At 35.2% G+C, this 19442-nt stretch overlaps 3 protein-coding genes across 3 annotated transcripts; 1 reads left to right on the forward strand and 2 right to left on the reverse strand.

Moving 5' to 3' along the window:
* Positions 1-86: 86 nt before the first annotated feature.
* On the forward strand, positions 87-9391 carry LOC132722583 (uncharacterized; the record flags this gene model as incomplete). Its single annotated transcript, XM_060707104.1, is given in 3 exon segments — positions 87-146; positions 394-455; positions 6124-9391. A coding segment is annotated over 1 exon segment (1950 nt). The 3' UTR covers positions 8118-9391.
* Positions 9392-11980: 2589 nt separating this feature from the next.
* LOC132722586 (protein HP-25 homolog 1-like) lies at positions 11981-14849 on the reverse strand. The gene is made up of 3 exons (XM_060707107.1): positions 14821-14849; positions 13282-13421; positions 11981-12719 (listed from the first exon to the last, which is right to left on the reverse strand). Exons 1-3 carry the CDS (start codon positions 14847-14849, stop codon positions 12301-12303), a joined length of 588 nt encoding a protein of 195 aa, XP_060563090.1. The 3' UTR covers positions 11981-12300.
* A 1554-nt stretch (positions 14850-16403) lies between these two features.
* Positions 16404-17486, reverse strand: LOC132722582 (complement C1q tumor necrosis factor-related protein 3-like). The gene is made up of 2 exons (XM_060707103.1): positions 17351-17486; positions 16404-16959 (listed from the first exon to the last, which is right to left on the reverse strand). The coding sequence occupies exons 1-2, from the start codon at positions 17478-17480 to the stop codon at positions 16541-16543; spliced, it is 549 nt and encodes a 182-aa protein (XP_060563086.1). The 5' UTR covers positions 17481-17486; the 3' UTR covers positions 16404-16540.
* Between the last annotated feature and the right edge of the window lie 1956 nt (positions 17487-19442).

Here is a 19442-nt window from a genome sequence, read left to right on the forward strand (position 1 = left end):
TATTATTATTATTATTATTATTTTTTATTTATTTATTTATTTATTTATTTATTTATTTATTTATTGTTATTTATTTATTGTTTCAGCTATACTGATTAAGAAAGGCCTTGTAACCCTCCGAGCACGAGAACCACATACTGTACAAAGTAAGGCGCTTTTATCTGTAAAAGTTTATTATAAAAATTTTGTTGTACTCAAAAAAGAGGGTACCAATATGTAAATATAAATACAATATTTTAAGGTTTAAAATACGAGGCTATGCAAATTATCGATAAAAAGCGTTCTGTAGCGTACCTTAGTTTTGATGAATCATTAAAATTTAAAAATAGAATAAAAAACAAATGTAAACGCGCAAACGTGAAATACTAAGGATTTTCCATATTCTATTTTTAGCATAAAGACATTCTTTAAGCTGACTCAGGACTGATCACACGCGGAATATCTGGTTCACGAAGGTAATTTGATTATTATTATGTTTAACAATAAGCTGTGCAATAATGAATTTAGTGTGACGTAAATAAGAGTGCATTAGATTGAGATAATTATATATCAAGATTATTTAAACTGCCGTTTGCATACCAATAAATATATATTACATTCTGTCAATTAAAATTTACCGTAATGTATCCAAAAATGTCGCCAAAAGCCTGGTTAATTTGTCAACCTTTCAAAGAAATCTAATCATCACGGGGGAGGAACTGTTACACGAGGGATGGAGTTCTTATGTTGACTTGTCAGGAGTTCTTGTGATAAATGTCACGGAGTTCGTCGGAAAACATTTGTATATACTACAAAAATACTCCTCAAAAATGATAATTTTCATCTTTAAAAGGTGAGTTTTGCATGTTTTGGGTGCTGAATTAAACTTTGACACAAAATACAAGATGTTATCATAAGAACGAACTCCATCCTTCGTGTAACAGTTCCTCCCCCGTGATCATAAGCTATTCATGACCTCGACATGCTCACCTGGCTGTTTTAGTTCAGTGTTAATCTACTGTTAGGCATATATGTTCGTGGGTCAAAGTAGACCCTGGCGGTATTCGTGCCCACAACGGTGAGGGGCAAGTGGTTAATAGTCAAGAAGCTTAACCACTCTGTCATGAACGCTTCGTTTACAGCATGTTCTCCTAATCTATACAGGGGGTCGAACGTATAGCGGTGCGATACTCCTTTAAGCGAGATGAATTCATGCGATACGCCCTAATGGCGGACGGGAGCGAAAACGAAAGTGGGTGTGAGCATGTTTTTTTCCAAATATTTGTTGTCTGTTGTAATTTTTTGAAAAATAGCATTGTGCATGCTGATCAGAACTTATAATTGTGCATGATTGTCAAAATAAAATACTAAATGTTATAGAATTGAGGAAGTTATTGAGGTATTTGTTGCTGCAAATTAAACCGTCAACCTGATATGCACATGCAAATGAATAATGTATCAGTCGTTTTAAAATGAGATATTCGATTACTTTAAGTCCCAATATGTTTGATTTTGAAAAGAAAACGATATTCAAGAGTAGTTTTCCATATCTATCCGAAAATATATAAAATATTTTCAGTTTTCTTACTGTACGCCTAATATTTGGTCCGATAAATCAACTGTACGCACAAATGTTGGTATGTTTTTCTGTATCAACTTCCTCATTACAGTACATTCTTATTCAATATTGATGAAATATCAAGTTTTGAGTTTGTATGTTAATTATATGTAAATCACAGTGTCAATTAAAACAACAGTGTCAATGAATGTATTATACTATGATATAGTTAATTTAAATATTATTTTCTCACAAAGGTAAATCATTAAAATGAGATAAGTTATTGCACAGAAATTGGAAATTCTATCAAATAATCAATAGTCACGATAATATTCGTTTTGTTTCTTCCTTTTATTCAGTAAAGGTTTTATCATTTAATAATATGTTTTTTATTATTAATTACATATTTATGTTGTCAAAAAATAACTTTAATTAAAAAAAGCAACATATGAGAAATGGATCTACTAATGTATTACATGCACTGGTCGAAAAACGCTCCCATCCATTCTTATGTTCATTCAATACCTTGAGAAGTACATGTAATAAATTGTATGTTTTTTGTGGTTTCTTTTCTTTGCAATGGAACTTGAAATTTATAAAAAAAAATACTGGTTTGATTTCCTGGATGTTATATATCATATACAGAGCACATCATTGTATTTCAGTAATTCTGATGTTTGTCATTAGCTCTGTCGCTTTGAATATATAACTATACTACTCCATAACAAGTGTATACCAAACAGCTTTGTTTATTTGATTATGAAAGCATTCATACTTTTAGTGATTTAACATATCTGCCAGTAGTTTTACTTTTAAAACTAGGCTTTCTCTGCAACATTTAATGTATAGCATTACCCCTCACTTTTTTGTAAATATTCATTTCCACTGGGAGTTACTCTTCCTGTTAAAGCAAGTGTACCATGTGACTAAGAGATTTGTACGGTTACAGGCCAACAGTACTTTTTAACAGTATAAAATCTGGGCAAGTGTTTTTATGTAAATAAAAGTATTATAGATTACAGTATCTGTTCGGGAAATAAAATAAATAACACACAAGCGTTTGTGAGTACTCGTAACAGTACTGTTTCCCTCGGCTAACACCTTGGCTAACAGTATTTTCCTTGGGATGATATTTTAACTGTAACCCACAAACCCATGTGCTATTTATATACTACTCCATAACCAGTGTGACTCAATCTAATATTATATACTCAATAGCTTTTTGTTTATTTGCACATGTGTCAGCATTTGTACTTGTGGTACTTTACCTATCTGGCAGTAGTTTTGTTTGTTAATCAAGTTATTATGTTTTAATTGCTCTGCAACATCTACAACTGTGTATTTGCACATCAGCTGTTCTTAAGAAAGACACTGAGCTGTTTGGTGTCCAATGACTGACTGAAGTTTGAAATTGAAGTTTTGTGTTTTTTCCTGACAGGCCATCATTATGTGCACTACAAAAATAGCCTGTTCTAAGCAACATTTTAGAAAAGAATTTTACCACCTAAAGATTTTTAACAACTGGTTCTCAGTCTCTAGCTCTAGAACAGCAGCGAAATGTACATTCACTGTATTTTATAAGTTGTTTGAAATGTTCAATTCTATTTATAATATGAAAACAATATCAGTTTGACAGCAGCATGTATAAAAGATCTTGGAACCTCATGAAGTTAAACAGCCCTTATATCACATATTAACAGCTATTTTTCTGAAATGTTCTGCTTTGAAAGTGAGTTAATTTATACAAGATTTCTTAATTGGTTTCTTAAATTCATTCTTACATATTTTGGTCAAATTCCTACTTTTTATCTTAGATCTTAGAGAAAAGGTTACTTTTTTCCAACTCCTAATTATCACAGGATAATTATTATTGATTATTCAAATTAAGTTCAAACACTTATATAGATGGTTATACAAAACTTTTATTTCAAATAATTCTTTAAGGAAAGAAGAAGATTTCAGAATTCCGGAAACGGGCACATATATGATAGATATCTTAGTATAATCATAGGAAAACATGTACAACAGATGTGATAATGAAAAATATCGAACCTTTAACAGCGTACAGTTATTTTATCGCACCAAAATCCAGCGTACACTTAAATATTTTGACCAGTAAGCGTCTATGTATATCGGAGCACAAAGGTACTTGCTATGCAACTCAATTATGATTACTCTTATAGAATTAAGAAGAAAAAGAAATTAACTATATTAATATAAACTTGCATTAAGCGATTTTATTCACCGACCCAAAATTAGTTGCCGTCAGTTTACCTTCAATAACTTTTTTAATTATGAATTTAGGCCTCTGTAATTTTGATGAAATGTGTGTCGGTCCTATCTTCACATCCTCAATACAAAATATGTAAATGTAATCGAAGATTTATGAAACACTTAATAAAAAAACACTCACTCTGACGTGTGTTTACACGGGTAAATCCGCCATTAGGGCGTATCGCATGAAATCACCTCGCTTAAAGGAGTATCGCACCGCTATACGTTCGACCCCCTGCTATATTTCCTTATCTAATATATATGGAAAGTCCTGAAAAGTAATGAAAATATCAAGGACATATTGCATGAAATAATTGTACTTACCAATTTTAATCCGCCGGAATCAATAGAGTGAATTTAAGGAAGAATGTATGCATGTACAGCTTTTATTTGTAAGTTTTAGACACTCATATAAAAAGTAATTATAATCGAATCTTACGAATAAGCTATCCAAGTACTTATCAAATCTTTCGATTAAGATGTCTTAGTGCACACGTAAACATTTTTAACAGTTGTATGTAATTCAATCGATCGAGAAGGCGGTAATTCAACACTTGCAATTTTAGTTAAAATATTTAATTCATTCAGTTCATAATTATTGGATTCATACTGGTAGAAAATATAAGTTTTTTTACAGGAACAAAAAATCAATGAAAAGCAATTATAACCTTATTTTAATATTACTTTCCTGAAAAAAATCTGGGAAATGTACTTTCTGTTGGAAAATGGGACATAAATATAGGGTGGCACAGACTTGACATATGTTTTTTTTTATTTACCTCGTGCGCACGAGATACTATATCGTGGCCACGAGTTACTAAGTCGGGCGCACGAGATAATGAAGTGGTGCGCAAGAGATACTTTGTCGTGAGCACAGATAACTAAGTCGTGACCACGAGTTAGTAGGTCGTGCGCACACGATACTGTATCGTGGACATGAGTTACTAAGTCGTGCGAATACTAAGTGATAGGCACCAGATAACTAACTGGTGCGCACGAGTTACTAAGACGTGCGCACGAGATAATTTAGTGGTGTGCAAGTGATAATATGTCGTGCGCACGAGTCATTGAGTCATTAGCTCGAGATAAGTATGTCGTAACTATGTGTTGCGGACGAGATAATTAAGTTGTGTGCGCGAGATAAATGTCCAATCAGATTACACTATATTTGTGATTTTTATAAATTAGTTATCTCATTCGCGCCCACATAGTAACTCGTACCCACGACTTATTTATCCTCGTGTGCACGACTAAGTAACTCGTGTGCATAACATAACATCTCGTGCGCACCACTTAATAATTTCGTGGGCATGATTTAGTAACTCGTGGCCACGACTTAGTTACTCGTGCGCACGACAAAGTATCTTGTGCGAACCACTTAATTATCTCGTGTGAAAGACTTAGTAAGTCGTGCCCGAGACATAGTATCTCGTGCATCACCACTTCATTATCTCGTTTTCACGACTTAGTAACTCGTGGCTACGGCATAGTATATCAAGCTCACGAGATAAATAAAAACGCACAAATGTCACCTCTGCGCCACCGTTTAAACTGCTTGAACAGTTTTGGTTTTTTCATCGTATATACGTAATTTTGACGATGTTAAGGTATTCACATCCCCTGTGAAGGTATTACGGATCGAGACCGTGTTAATTTAGATATCAACGCGTTAGAATATTGTATTTCATAATATAGTCATGCATAATAAATCATTAATTTACGTCGTTTGTAAAATGATACTCTGTATTAAACGGATGATTTGCTTGCTTTGTTTGAAATAGCTTTATTGCAAAGTCCAAAATTACTATGGTGGCTGTTTAATGCCATGTCATATTTTTGCTTCTCGGGGCGCCAGAGAAAAACACAAAAATACGATAAAGTGTTCACTTTATCGTACATTCGCTCCGCGGGGCACCTGAAGAAAACATGAACATACAACATAGTGACCCATATGTCGTAATTTTGTGTTTTCGCCTTTCGCTCCAAAAGGCACTAGGTGAAATCTCGAAAATACTACAAAGCAACCACTTTGTCGTATTGTTTCCCTGCTGGGCGTTATGTAAAATCAAGAAAATACGACATACAGATTACTTTGTCGTATTTTAGTGTTTTCGTTTGGCGACCCGCATGGCGAAAATCAACAATGCACAAATCAGCCACCATACAAAACGAACTATCAGAGTAACATGTAACTTTAGTCAGATTATATATTGAACAATATATAGATCTAAATTTAAGCTTAGTTAAAGCATACATTCTACTCGGTCTTAGAAATGCATTTTTAATATGTTGTGAATTCTTTCTATTTTCAGTCGGTGTTTAGATCTTGACGTCTCCAATACCTCGTAACAGAGTAATGGCGCTAAGTAAACAACTCGATAGTCGAAATGAAGCGTGTAGATATCCTGAACAAGACAGCCATAGTGAAGATACCTTTTCTTCTGAAGTCTTCGACGAAATCAGTTTGTGTGTTAGACCGGAAGAAGATCATGAGATTATTAGTTTTGACCCAAACGATGATACAGATGAATTATCGTCTGCTAAACCAACCGTTAGCTGCGCAAAATGTGTGGAGCATGTACGTGTGGAAAAGGTGTCACAAATTCTCAGAGGCCATCATATAACTATGCCTGGTAAAATGGTTGGCAACAAGTATGATCCAGAACGCCGGGAGCAGAAGTGGATATACATGCACCATGCCATTGTTAAAGATATCATAGCTAAGGATGACCAGAAGTCAGTCGTGGAGCTGAAGTTGATCCACATGTGGGAAAACGAACGCGGTGAGCTTGGGCTTTGTGAGTCGAACACGCAATTCGCTCTTGCTAATGACGAGTTGTACATAGTGGAATATAAACATCCGAGATTTACGCGGGAACAGGTGGTAGAAAGAGCGGAGAAAGCGCTAAATGACCGGGAAAATGCTCGTAGTGAATCCAAAATGATACGGTTCAGTTATTACAATGTGGTCACAACAAACTGTGAACATTTTGCCACTTGGTGTGTGGTAGGATTACAAAAGAGCCACCGAGATTTGTATTTCTGGCAGCAAATAGGTCAGAAGGTTGTCGAGATAGGCGAAAGTGAACAAGTTATGGAGATGAAGGCGCGGCTTGTTGACATATTTGGAAATGCAAGCAAAATAGTAAAAGGCTTCAAAATTCTGTTTGATTCTTCAGATGAAATAACGAAAATAGTCGGAGACAGCATTAGCATGCCGAGCGCAACAACAGTATTAAGCGGCACTGCCGCCATGTATGTATTATATTGCATTATAATGACTCTATACTTTAAGTATAAGTACGCAAGAAGTGAAATATGTGCTTCGTGTTTTCGAAACAGTATAATGGATCTTTGGGCTAGATGTTATGTGTATGGAATCACCTCTGTAGCCACGTTTTTCATACTGAATGGCAGCGTATCAATTCCTGCAGTGGTAGGTGCCTTCACGCTGATAGCTTTGTCGGTGGTTGGTCAACATTACATCCCAAATATAAGAAAAGCTCTGATGGCCCCATACGGGTGCACCAAGACGGCAATATATCGGCTTGATGACATAAACATCGGAGATATTGTCACTATACAGTACTGGGGTCTACCCCATGACGTCATTGTTACGGAAGTTCACACAAATAGCAGTGATAAGAAAGGCAAGATTCGAGTTGTTCACTATGCTTTGGACTCACTGTTTACCACCAGAGAAGTTAAGGAGGAATACTTTACATTAAGATCGGTTTCAAAACATGTTCCTATCTTGCACCGTCATGACTGTGATCATTTGAATTTGTTCTCTCCTGAAATTGCTGTCCTAAGGGCAAAGCAGAGAATAGGTGAAAGGAAATGGCATGGGACTAAAAACCGTTCCGATCACCTTTGCTACTGGGCGAAAGTAAAGCAACACTTTACTGCAGATGCCAAAGACGACACGTCGCGTGGATCGTCTGCTTCTCTAGAAGATCAAGGTCAATCGAAACTTACGAGTACCTTGTTTGTGGGTGAGATGGAAGCACACCTCAGTAGCGACATAGAAATTGGAGACGCTGTGAGAGTTAAAGGTGTTGAGGGAATACTTGTATACAAAGATTGTGGAGAAAGGAAAATGAAATTGGAGATTATCACTGTTAAAGTTTCCGTGAAAAAGCTGAAACAATTTGTAAATCTCAATACTGACAATGTTACAGTTTTGCGATACCACCCGGTGCATTGTCATCCGAAACCAGTGCGAGCTGATCGGGCCAAATTGGTAATGGGCCAGAAAATTCCGTTGAAAAGTTTTATGGATTTTTGTTTATTACTTAAAAGTTAACTTTGAGTGATCGATTACTAGAGTTAGTGTCTTCGACATTAATGTAGCTGAAGTTTGAAGTACGACAGTCTAGCTTCTGATTTGATACAAAAATGCCGTCTATGTTGTGAAACGGTTGAAGTACATACATGCTTATACATAGGTCATGTGAATGTATTTACTTTAAATGTATTTGCTTTGCATAATAACTTAGTATATCATTGGTTATATGACTACATTTAAACGGAGTGTGAAGGAATAATACTGGTCTACATGCAATATGTCATATAACGTGGGAAGCTGCTTGTACATAACTGCAGTGACTTTGAACCAACCAGTTATGAGCAATGTAAAGGTTTTAGCTCAATGGAACAACGTCTTTCCCTCACAGGTTTTAATCTACCCGGCGAGCGGTTAGCATCAAACCCCTAAGTCAAATACTTATTATTGAATTTTCTAACCGGTTTTCAGCTAAAACCGTCGTACACGTTTCAACGGATAATCGTGAAACCCCTAGCAAAATGAGTATTGCTTAACAGAGTTCCTCTCTGCAGCTGCTGTATTGTATTTGTGTACCATGTTTATGACTGACAAGTAAAACAGGTCCGACTGTGTGTAGTATTAGAATGTTTCTTTATAACATACGTTTTCTTATGATTGTCTGTAAAACAGGGTCGACTGTGTTAAATATTATAATGTTTATTTATAATATACGTTTGTTACGATTGGCCTGTAAAACAGGTTCGCCTGTGTTTAAAAACATTAAAATGCTTTTGTTTGTTGTTGTTGGTGTTTTGCTTTTTTATTTCTTGAAGATTTTTTTTATATTTGATGTCCTCCGATAATTGAAGTTTCCAAAACGTTAGCATTGGTTATTTATCTGAACCATTTGTTTCTGTGTCCATGTGGTAATAGTACAGATGTAGTGATTTAGTATTTATATTGAGGTCAGAATACTGCTTTGTTTAAATTTTGCTACTCTTATGACAAATAATTTAACATTCAGTAAAATTTTCTCCATGCGGTAAGCATCTAACATGCTCTTAAATTATCATTTATCGTTATTATTACAGATACACCTCATGTTTTCCCTTTCTAAGAAGGACATATATTCGTTTCTGAGAGTTGTGCCTTTAAATAATCTTTATCCACTTTCAGTATAAATTAAATTTAATATTATGGTGTGGAAGCTTAGAATCTCATCAAAAATCATAAAGGTTTTATTGTTAAAATAGGTTAGATATTTCTTTATAAATGCCAAGTGTCATAATTTCTTTTATAAAAGAAAATAGTTATTGATTTAGTTGTTATTTATTTTCATACCACTTGATGAATGTATAGATATCCCCTCAATGCATTCTTCTTTTCTGGCTTGTCATTTCAAAAGAATCGTGCCATTGAAACGTGCACCGGACAGCTGAACCAAGTCGGCCAGCGAAGTGTTTCTGTGTTTCCGTTATCTTATTTACTTACATATCACAACGTTTTGATATTATAGCCCAACCGTTTTTTGGATTTGTGTACAAATCATGGGAGAAACGTTTCGTGAAAAGAAAAGGCTGCTTGCCTGTTAAAATTAAATATATATTTACGGGAAAAAACATTATGTAGAGTTGACAATGATCAAATTCTTTACAAATCAAATTTGAAGCTTTTCTTATCTTATAAGTTAAGAAAACGATATACTGAGGTATAATTTTAACTCGTATATAAGAAAAAGGGAGACAAACTTGGGAGTATTATGATTCAGAGAGGCGAGTAGCCTCCCTTTATGTCAGCGAATCTGTATTTTGTTATCAATATATTCGGCAATTGTATTCTATTTATCTTCCAATTTTATCATTAGTAAATACGCCACCTTCATGTGAAAGACGATATTTACTTTTAACGAGAATTTTCGTGTGTCAGGACCGAGATTTCTTATTCATCACCGATCAAAATGATAGAGTTGTCAAACTTTTTACCACGTTGTCAAACAATGTTCGAACATGATGCACATCTGCAACCATTTGTTGTATCTAAAAAAAAAATATTTATCGAAAAGGGAAATTTAGTTATCGGACCAATGTTAAAGATATTGATGGAATCTGATACCAAAACATATTTATTTAATGCCCCAGGTGGAATGAACATAGCTTTTTGGCTTGTCACATAAGATGACCCTTATTGAATAGGGTTAGTCGGTCAAAAACTTTCGGTTGAAAGCTCAATGTCACATCGACCTTGACCACAAAAATGTTGTACGACTGAAAAAAGAGAACACTTGTTCTACAATCTTAACAGAAAATGATGAAAATACTTGAAATTACCCAAAATTGCGTTTTTCCATATTTAAGCATGGCCTATCATATAAATTTGAAGAAAAAAATGTTGTTTTGAAGATTTTTTGATTTTTTGTCATTAACCCATTACTGGCTGTCTTCATTGAAAAGTCTCCCATTACAAGTTCAAATTGCTATAAAACTATAAAAACTGCTTCAATACTAATCAAACTTGGCACAAATGTTGACTGGACCAGTGCCTTTGCAACAAAGGCGTAAATTTTCTGTTACCATGGCAACGAGGGGACATCTCAAAATTGCCAAAAATCACTATTTTATATTGATTTTATTCCATCAAAATTGATTTCAAAGTGCTGCAACCTCTCAATGGATTGAGATAGAATCAAATGCTTTTTAGTGTTGGTTACACGTTTCCTTATGATCGTTCTGGGGTCATTTTTAGCCTCTAACAAGTCCAAAATGTTCTTGGCGATGAGGGGGACTACAGCCCCCCTTCAACCCCCCCCCCCCCAACAGAAGAGGGCACATCCCCCTTCTGGCAACCTCCTGATGTATCTTTTGGTTGGGGGCCGCGCCGAAAAAGTGGTCACTTTTTTAACAACATTTCTCAAACAAAGGAAGTTGGTCACTTCATGTAGATGACCCCCCTAGATTTTTGGAATGGACGGTCAAAGGTTTACGGTACCAAGAAATAGAGAAGGCTTATAAATTCATTTTAATAAAAGTCAAGGTCATCTTGTTAAAAATCTAAATCAGGGTGTTGCCTAGACAACAAAAAGCTTGTCACACCAATGAATAGACTCAATCTTAAGATTTGTTTTGTAGGTTGGACATGACTAGTTGATGTACCCTGTCTATTTCGGACTTTGACAATCAAAATATTGTATCGGACCAATAAATAGAGAACGCTCTAGATTTAATATGACAACAGATGACCCCTAATAAGTTAAGGTTTTTTTTCATAAATGCCCTTGACCACTTAACGCTTGTCCAACCAATAACTAGAAAAGGCCATGGTATATTCTCTGTAGACTGGTCATGTCTACTAAATGCTTTTGATTTTGGGGTCAGAAAGACAACGGACACGGTGAATTTGATAAAAAAAATATGCTTATCAGACCATAACTAACGCTTTGATATAATATTTTGGCCTACAATCCTAAGATTTGGTCTGACTAGTGTTCGAAACTAGGAGATGACTGCAACTCCTTTTGGTGTCAGTCTGTCAAATGTGAAGATCAATGTCTGTGACCTTCACTTCACCAATAACTAAAGAACGCACTGGTCTACAGTCCTAAGATTTGGTGTGGAGCCATGCCATGAATTGTAGATAATCCTTCTCAGTCTGTCAAAAATGAATGTATCCATGGCATTGGAGGAAAAAGCTACATAGAGAGCGCTTTGGCCATTTTATTTTGGTAACGAAGAGTAGATGTTAAGGTAAGTAGTCATGATACGAATGTTACTGCTACTATCTAACCTGTTTAATTGTTGTCTTAATTTGAAAGTTGAAATACTTAGTATTTACTTAAGTATATTTATACATTGTATTATTATAAATTTCTTTTTCTTGTGGGGGTGGCAATACATGCTTCACAATTATTTAAAATTTGTGTGATCAAGTGCAAGATTAATTTGCGAAACTTTTATCATTGTTGATGAGGCATTAATGCCAAATGCCGATGGGAAGGACTATAATACAAACCGAGAACTGCAACAAATCATCGTAAATCTTCGGGGAGCATTAAAACAGCGTACAAAATGCAGTGTCAAACTTTTTTCGTGTTCTGTGCAGAAAATTTACACCATTTTAAAATATGTATTATTCCCTACAATAGTCAAATCGAACAAAACATTTTTTCATTAATATTTAGATTTTAATTGCGTCAGTTCGGAAATAAGCCACAAGTTATACATCGTGTTTAGTTTGGCATCGACATTACTAAATGACCCGAGAAAAATGTCCACATTCCGTCAACCTGTTCGACATTGTCGACCGGATATGCGTTCTCTGCCCATACTTTATCTCCTTTAATAAGCTCGACAGTAGCTGCCACTGTAGCTGTATCGAATTCATCGTCTGTGCTAGTGACTCCTTGTGTGATCGTGACTCCATTTTTAACTATCTGTACGCTTAGGTTACGGTCTCTCATTTTTGTGAAACTGACAACAAAGGTATAGAGTCCATGGTAAGGAGCGGTGAAGTGGCCACTATATTTGTCATAGCCGTTCCCTATGTTTGCTAAAATGTTGTCGAAAATAATATGTTGACTTGGGGCGAATGGAGATATATCATGAGTCAGCTGTACATTAAATCCGACTGCATCGACGCAAGGACACCCTGAAATTATACCAAACGATATTTGGTAAAAAATGTGCAATGATCAACTTTTGTATATACATGTTGTCACGTTTCTAATTTTGGCACGTTTTATACTTATTTTTATTTTTGTAAGCTCACAACTTTTCATTTATTCATTATTTTTAAATTTCATTATATGTGTTAGGTCCTGAAAAGTTGATACGTACAAACACATCCATTTTTCCGTGGGTCCTATATTGTTGTTGTTGCTGTTGTTGTTCTTGTTGTTCTTGTTGTTGCTGTTGCTGTTGTCGTGATGATGATGATGATGAAGACATTTATTATGTATGGTGATGGTGCTCATTATGATGAAGTTAAAAAGATGGTGATGATGAATATGATGATGATGATGATGATGATGATAAAAGTGCACTACACATGTTTAATTTATTATCATCATGGTAAAAGACATATCATGAGGATCATCTTTAATATTCTTCATGTGAGTGAGTGAGTGAGAATCAATCAATAAATCAACTTTTAAAGATGAACATGTAATTATTGCTTTATCTTCTAATAATTGATAAACATAATTACTTACTAGCAGTATATGCCTCCAACTGTTTGACTCGAGCTTCAAGAGCAGTAAACCGTTTGTCAATGGACAACTGGTTTTCCAAAAAAACATTGACTGTAAGAAAAGAAAACGAGCATAAGAATTCTGCGAAACATGTCTGCACACTTTAAACCGGGTGATCTCAGTTTTGGTACATCCGCTCTGTTAAATTATTACACATGCCTCGGTTACTACAGTATCGAACAATGTAAAAGATAACAGTTTAAAAAAATGTTTAACAGATTACTTCCGTCCAGTCTTTTTTTGCTCCACGATCAATATTGATATAATTCAATTAGTTTAAATATGGAAAAACAGAAGGTAGCGTTATAAATCTTATCATATATGACCAAACATGTTTCGAAATCTCGGAAAATATTGATTTTAGAACCATGTCATATAATTATCATTTGGGAGCTGATATGCAACTTAAAGAAAATCCTTTGAAAAATAAAGAAGTTTAAAAAATAGCATTTTTAACAGAAATTCAATGCTTGATAATTCTGAAAAGAAAATGTGCGCTAGAGTTATGAATCTTGTCACACATCATGTGGTTGATGATAAGGAACATAATTATATTTGAAGTTTGAAGTTTAATTATAGATAAAAAAAGTAAGAGTAACAAATAATATTTTAAAAAAACAAGCGATATATAATTCATTCGTTTTTATTAATAACTCTCACGACAATAACTGCAGTGCACGAATTTTTTGGACAACCCTCGTATCTTTTGCAACAAAATTTAGCATATTGCACAAGAGTCCAATGCAAGAACTGTATTACCTTCTCTTATATTAACTACTGCCACTCAAGAAATATTTCATACCACTCGATGACAATACATACCGTGTTTATAAAAAAAACTTCAATTTCCCCACTATGTATTCTTGTTTTCAGACTGAGCATGATCCTCCGTCGACCGTTTGTTCCGATATCTAACAAGCAGACAAAAGAATCGTGCCATTGACACGTGCACCGGACAGCTGAACCAAGTTTGCCAGCGAAATGTAGAGTTTCTGTTATTTACATATACAACTACAATGTATTATAGTTTTGATATTATAGCCCTACAATAAGGCGACACTATTTGGATTTCTAGTGTACATACGAAGAACAGATTACAGGCAGCGAGGCCTTCTTGTGTACAAATCCCGCGCGAAACGTCTCGTGAAAGGAGGCTGCTTGCGTGTTAAAGATCAATACAGAATCTATATCTTTATTGAAAAAAACCAGTACGTAGAGTTGAAAATGATTAATTATTTACAAATAAAATTTGAAACTTTTCTTATAAGTTACAACGATAAATTGAGAAAGATTTTAGCTTGTATAAGAAAAAGGGAGACAAACATGCGAGTATTATCATTCAGCATTCAGATGGATGAGTAGTCTCCCTTTATGTTAGCAAAAACATGGTCTACCATTCTATATTGAATCTGTATTTTGTTATCATTATTTCGGCACTGTATTCTATAAATCTTTTAGTAAATACGACACCTTCGAGTGAAAGATAATATTTACTTTTACCGAGAATTTTCGTGTGTCAGAACCGACATTTCTTATTTACCACAGATCAAAATGATAGTGTTCATGGTGTTGTCAAACTTTTTGCCACGGTGTCAAACAATGTTCGAACATTATGCACATCTGCAACTCTTTGTTTTATCTCAAAAATGACATAATATTTACCGAAAAGGGAAATTTAGTTATCGGACCAATGTTTTAAGATATTAATGGAATCTGGGGCCAAAACAAACTTATTTAATGCCCCAGGTGGAATGAGCATAGCTTTTTGGCTTGATTGAAGAATGAAGAAAATGTTGTAAAATAATCATACATTGACTATGTCGGTATGGCGAGTTATACATGTATACCTTGTTTAGACCATGGCCTTGTATAAAATGTATTAAATATATACATGTACATGTAGTAGAACTGCTACAGGTTAGTAATAACGCCCCTACTTTGAAAAGAATATGCACAGCGTCATTCTATCAACTTAATTCCTTTGTTTAGTTGAGGTAAGTCATGACTACTAGATAGCCCCTATTTAATAGGGTCAGTCGAACAAAGTTCAATGTCACATTAGATGACCCCTATTGAATAGGGTCAGTCGGTCAAAGACTTTCGGCTGAAAGTTCAATTTCACATTGACCTTGACCAAAAAAAGTCTGTACGACTAAAAACAAGAGAACACTTATTCAACAATACTAAAGTTTAGTGTGGAATTTAGTAATAATAAGAAGATGACCCATAATGATTTTGTGATAAGTAATTCGGTCACAATTCAAGTTGGTCATTTCAAAAGAAGCTTGTCCGATCAATAAGTACAAGTCGCTTTAGCCTACAATCCTGAGATTTTGGTTACTTGTGCCTTGCCTACTTGAAGTTTGCCCGATCAAGTAATAAAGAACCTGTTAAACTGTAGTCCTGAAACTTTTTTTGTAGTTTGGACATGACTGGTTGATGAACCCTATCTATTTTGAAATCAAGTCAACGTGCCAATGCTCTCGAACCAATAACTAGAAAACGCTTGAGATTTTGTCTGACTCTTGATCGTGATTAATGAATGACCCCTGATAAATCTGAATTTATTTTTCAAAGATGACCTTGACCAAAAAACGCTTGACCTACCAATCACTAGAAAGGGCTATGACATATTCTTTGTAGCTTGGTCATGTTTAGTAAATGCTATTGAATTTGGGATCAGACAGACAAAGGCCACGGTGACTTTGAAAACATAAAGCTTGTTAAACCATACTTACTTTGTAGTTTAATTTTTTGGCCTACTGTCCTAAGATTTCGTCTTTATATCGGTCACAGCTTCAAGATGAACACAATTTATTTTGGTGTCAGTCGGTCAATGGTCAAGTTCACTGTGACTTTGACTTCAAAATTAAGACTAGCATATGCTAAATTCACAAGTGCCGGGTGGGGGATACATGTTCGACAACATTGATAATTTGGGTGATCAATGGAAGATTATATTGCGTTGATAAGAAATTTAAGCGGATGGTGATGGGAAGGACTAAAATATAAACCGAGATCTAGAACAAATCACCATAAATCTTCGGGGAGCATTAAATCAGCATACTAACTGCAGGATCAATCTTTATTCGTGTGTCGTGCAGAAAATTTACACCATTTTAAAATAAATAAGATTTTCTACAAAAGGCTTATCGAGCAAGATATTATTCATTCATAATTGGGTTTGAATTGTGTACAGTTGGGAAATAAGCCTCGAAGTTTAGTTTGGCATCGACATTACTAAATGACCCGAGAAAAATGTCCAATATCCGTGTATATCTTCGACACCGCCCACGGGATATCCGTTTTCTACCCAAACTCTATCTCCTTTATTAAGTTCGACAGTAGCTGTCACAGTAGCTGTATCGTAGACATCTTTTGTTAGAGTAAGTCCTTGTGCAATTGTGGCTCCATTTTTAACTACCTGTACACTAAGGTTACGGTCCCTCATCTTTGTGAAACTGACAGCAAAGGTATAAAGTCCATGGTAAGGAGCTGTGAAGTGGCCACTATATTTGTCATAGCCGTTCCCTATGTTTGCTAAAATGTTGTCGAAAATGATATGTTGGTATTGGCCCATTGGAGATATGTCGTGAATTAGCTGTACATTAAAACCGACTGCATCGACGCAGGGGCACCCTGAAATTATACCACACGATATTTGCAATATACCAAAAAAATACAATGTACATGTTATTAAATTTATCATCACGGTAAAACAAAACAAGACTGTCTCACTCATGAGAACCATCTTTCGTGTGTTTCATGAATGAAGAATGAAAACATGAGTGAGTAAATGAGTGAGCGAGTGAGCGAACGAGCAAATGAGCGAACGAACGAATGACTAATTAATTATTTAATTAATGGTCTTGTAAAATCTTAAAGAGTTTTGCAATTTACTTAACTTATTACCTGACAATCAGCCTTTACCGTATAAATAAATGTGATCGTTTAGTTTCAAGAACTCAAGAACTTTGAACAAAATATGACTTTGCACTTTAAATTAATTTGGATAGAAATTTATACTTACTAGCTGTATATGCCTCCAACTGTTTGACTCTAGCTTCCAGAGCAGTAAACCGTTGTTGTGTAGACAACTGGTCTTCCAAAAAACATTGGCTGTAAGAAAAGAAAGCGAGCATAAGAATTCTGTGAAACATGTCCGCACACTTCAATATGGATGATCGTCATGAATAAAGAAACCTTTGCCCACCCTGTTAAAAATTTAGATGTAGAAATGCCTCGGTTACCTACAATATCGGAAGCTGTGATATATAGATATCAGATAAAAATTTAAATAGAACACTTCCGTCCTGGTTAAAACTTATCTTATATGTATAAAGAACAATATATATAAGTAATGATAATAAAATACCAATATATAACACAAGCAAATGGATCGGACAACAAGGACATATGGGCATGAACTCAAGAGTAGTTGTCAGGGGTAGTCAATTATAGTAGTCCAACCTTTAAGCTTAGGCAAGTGAGGTCCATTGACACCAGTCATGTATCTTCACCTTAAAATTGAGTTATAAGCGAAAAGTTCTATAGAATAATCCGGAATGAACTTTACACATTGGGACATAGGACATGATGTAAGCATCAATGGCTACAATACTGGGAACAATATTGCCAGGTTCCTGTCGGTAATGATCACGGCTAAACCCAAGGGTAAAGCTATCTCTTTTTCAACATTATTTAACAAATAAAACATGGCCTTGAGGGCAATATAAACGATTACGACTGGTTGGTTAGACTGAGGAAGGTGCTGAGAGCCATATACCTTCCAGGTCTGACCCACCAGACCGTAAACTTGCATTTTGCCCGAACGGCCATGTTTACTTTTTTATATTTCCTTTCATCCCTTTGTGTCATTTTTATAATTTGCTTTCCAATAATAATTTTATTTGTTCAGTGTATGAAATATCTCAAACCCTAATCGGATTTTTTTCAAGCGATGCCGCAAATAATAATAATAATAATAATAATAATGTTTGTGTTGTGAAATTCCTATGTCGTGAAAGTCGCGTTTAAACAGTCTGCATAATAAGAATTATGGACAGGGTAGCCGGTCTGTATGCGATTTATGGACTGGATGTCGTCAATGCAAGACCAATAATGCCTGCTTCCATGCTCATTTTATAGGAAAACTTTATCATTTCAAGTGGTTTTGCACATTTTGTCACTTAACTTAAAGTGCAGCCGAGCAGTCGGTAATAGCATTGCCATGTAAGCGAGGTTTAACAGGTCTTGGATATCATTTTGATAGCTTTAAAAAGATGTGACATTTTATAAAAAAAATATTCCAAGTACATTTAATTAAATGAAATAATATTATTATTGGAGTAAATTTTCAGCAAAGGATGTAAGTCCAAATATGTCGGCTTTAACTTAAAAAATGTCATTGTGGATGACAGCATAAATGCAATATGATCAAACACATACATCCTTTGGCTTGCTTCCGCTGGTACATTAAAGGTCGTATGGAGACTTTCAAGATTTACTGGCGGTCTATCTCAGGCGTCCCCTCTGCGTTTTGAGTCATTCGGTCGTCTAAGTTGATGTTGGTAGTGGTAGCTTTCACCCCGGATCACGGCAGTACGCCAAATTGGATTTACCAGAGCACAGTTCAGCCACCGCATCGTTTCAGTACTAGTTGCCTTCCTTTTTGCAAGGAACTGACAACTACTGAACAAGCCAGAGCAGCGGGGCAGTGCGAATGACCGTAGAAAAAGACATGCACCGTCCAGGAATTGAAGCTGGAACGCCCAATTCACAGTCCAGCGCACTACCAATAGAGCTAACCGGACGGTGCTTTTAGGTAAAATATTAATTTTCCATATATGTAGCTTTCTCTTAATAAAGTATGTCGGGGTTTGAACCAAGTAATGTGATGTATGTAATTATCAAAATCGGTCATCGTTGATATTGTTGTTTGTTCAAGACTGAACTTAGTAACAAGAGCTGGTCGTTGTGAACATACATAATGCCTCTAGACAATTTCATGTTAAGTATGTTCTTGACCTTTGGGCTACAAATCTTTGTTTTGCACACCAGACTCATCAGCTCAATGTACCAAATATTTATGCGAAATATTTCAAGACCACCAATGAGTGACA

The sequence above is a fragment of the Ruditapes philippinarum genome, unplaced genomic scaffold (assembly GCF_026571515.1).
Source record: "Ruditapes philippinarum isolate M1 unplaced genomic scaffold, ASM2657151v2 ctg3228_1_1_1_1, whole genome shotgun sequence".
Lineage (NCBI taxonomy): Eukaryota > Metazoa > Mollusca > Bivalvia > Venerida > Veneridae > Ruditapes > Ruditapes philippinarum.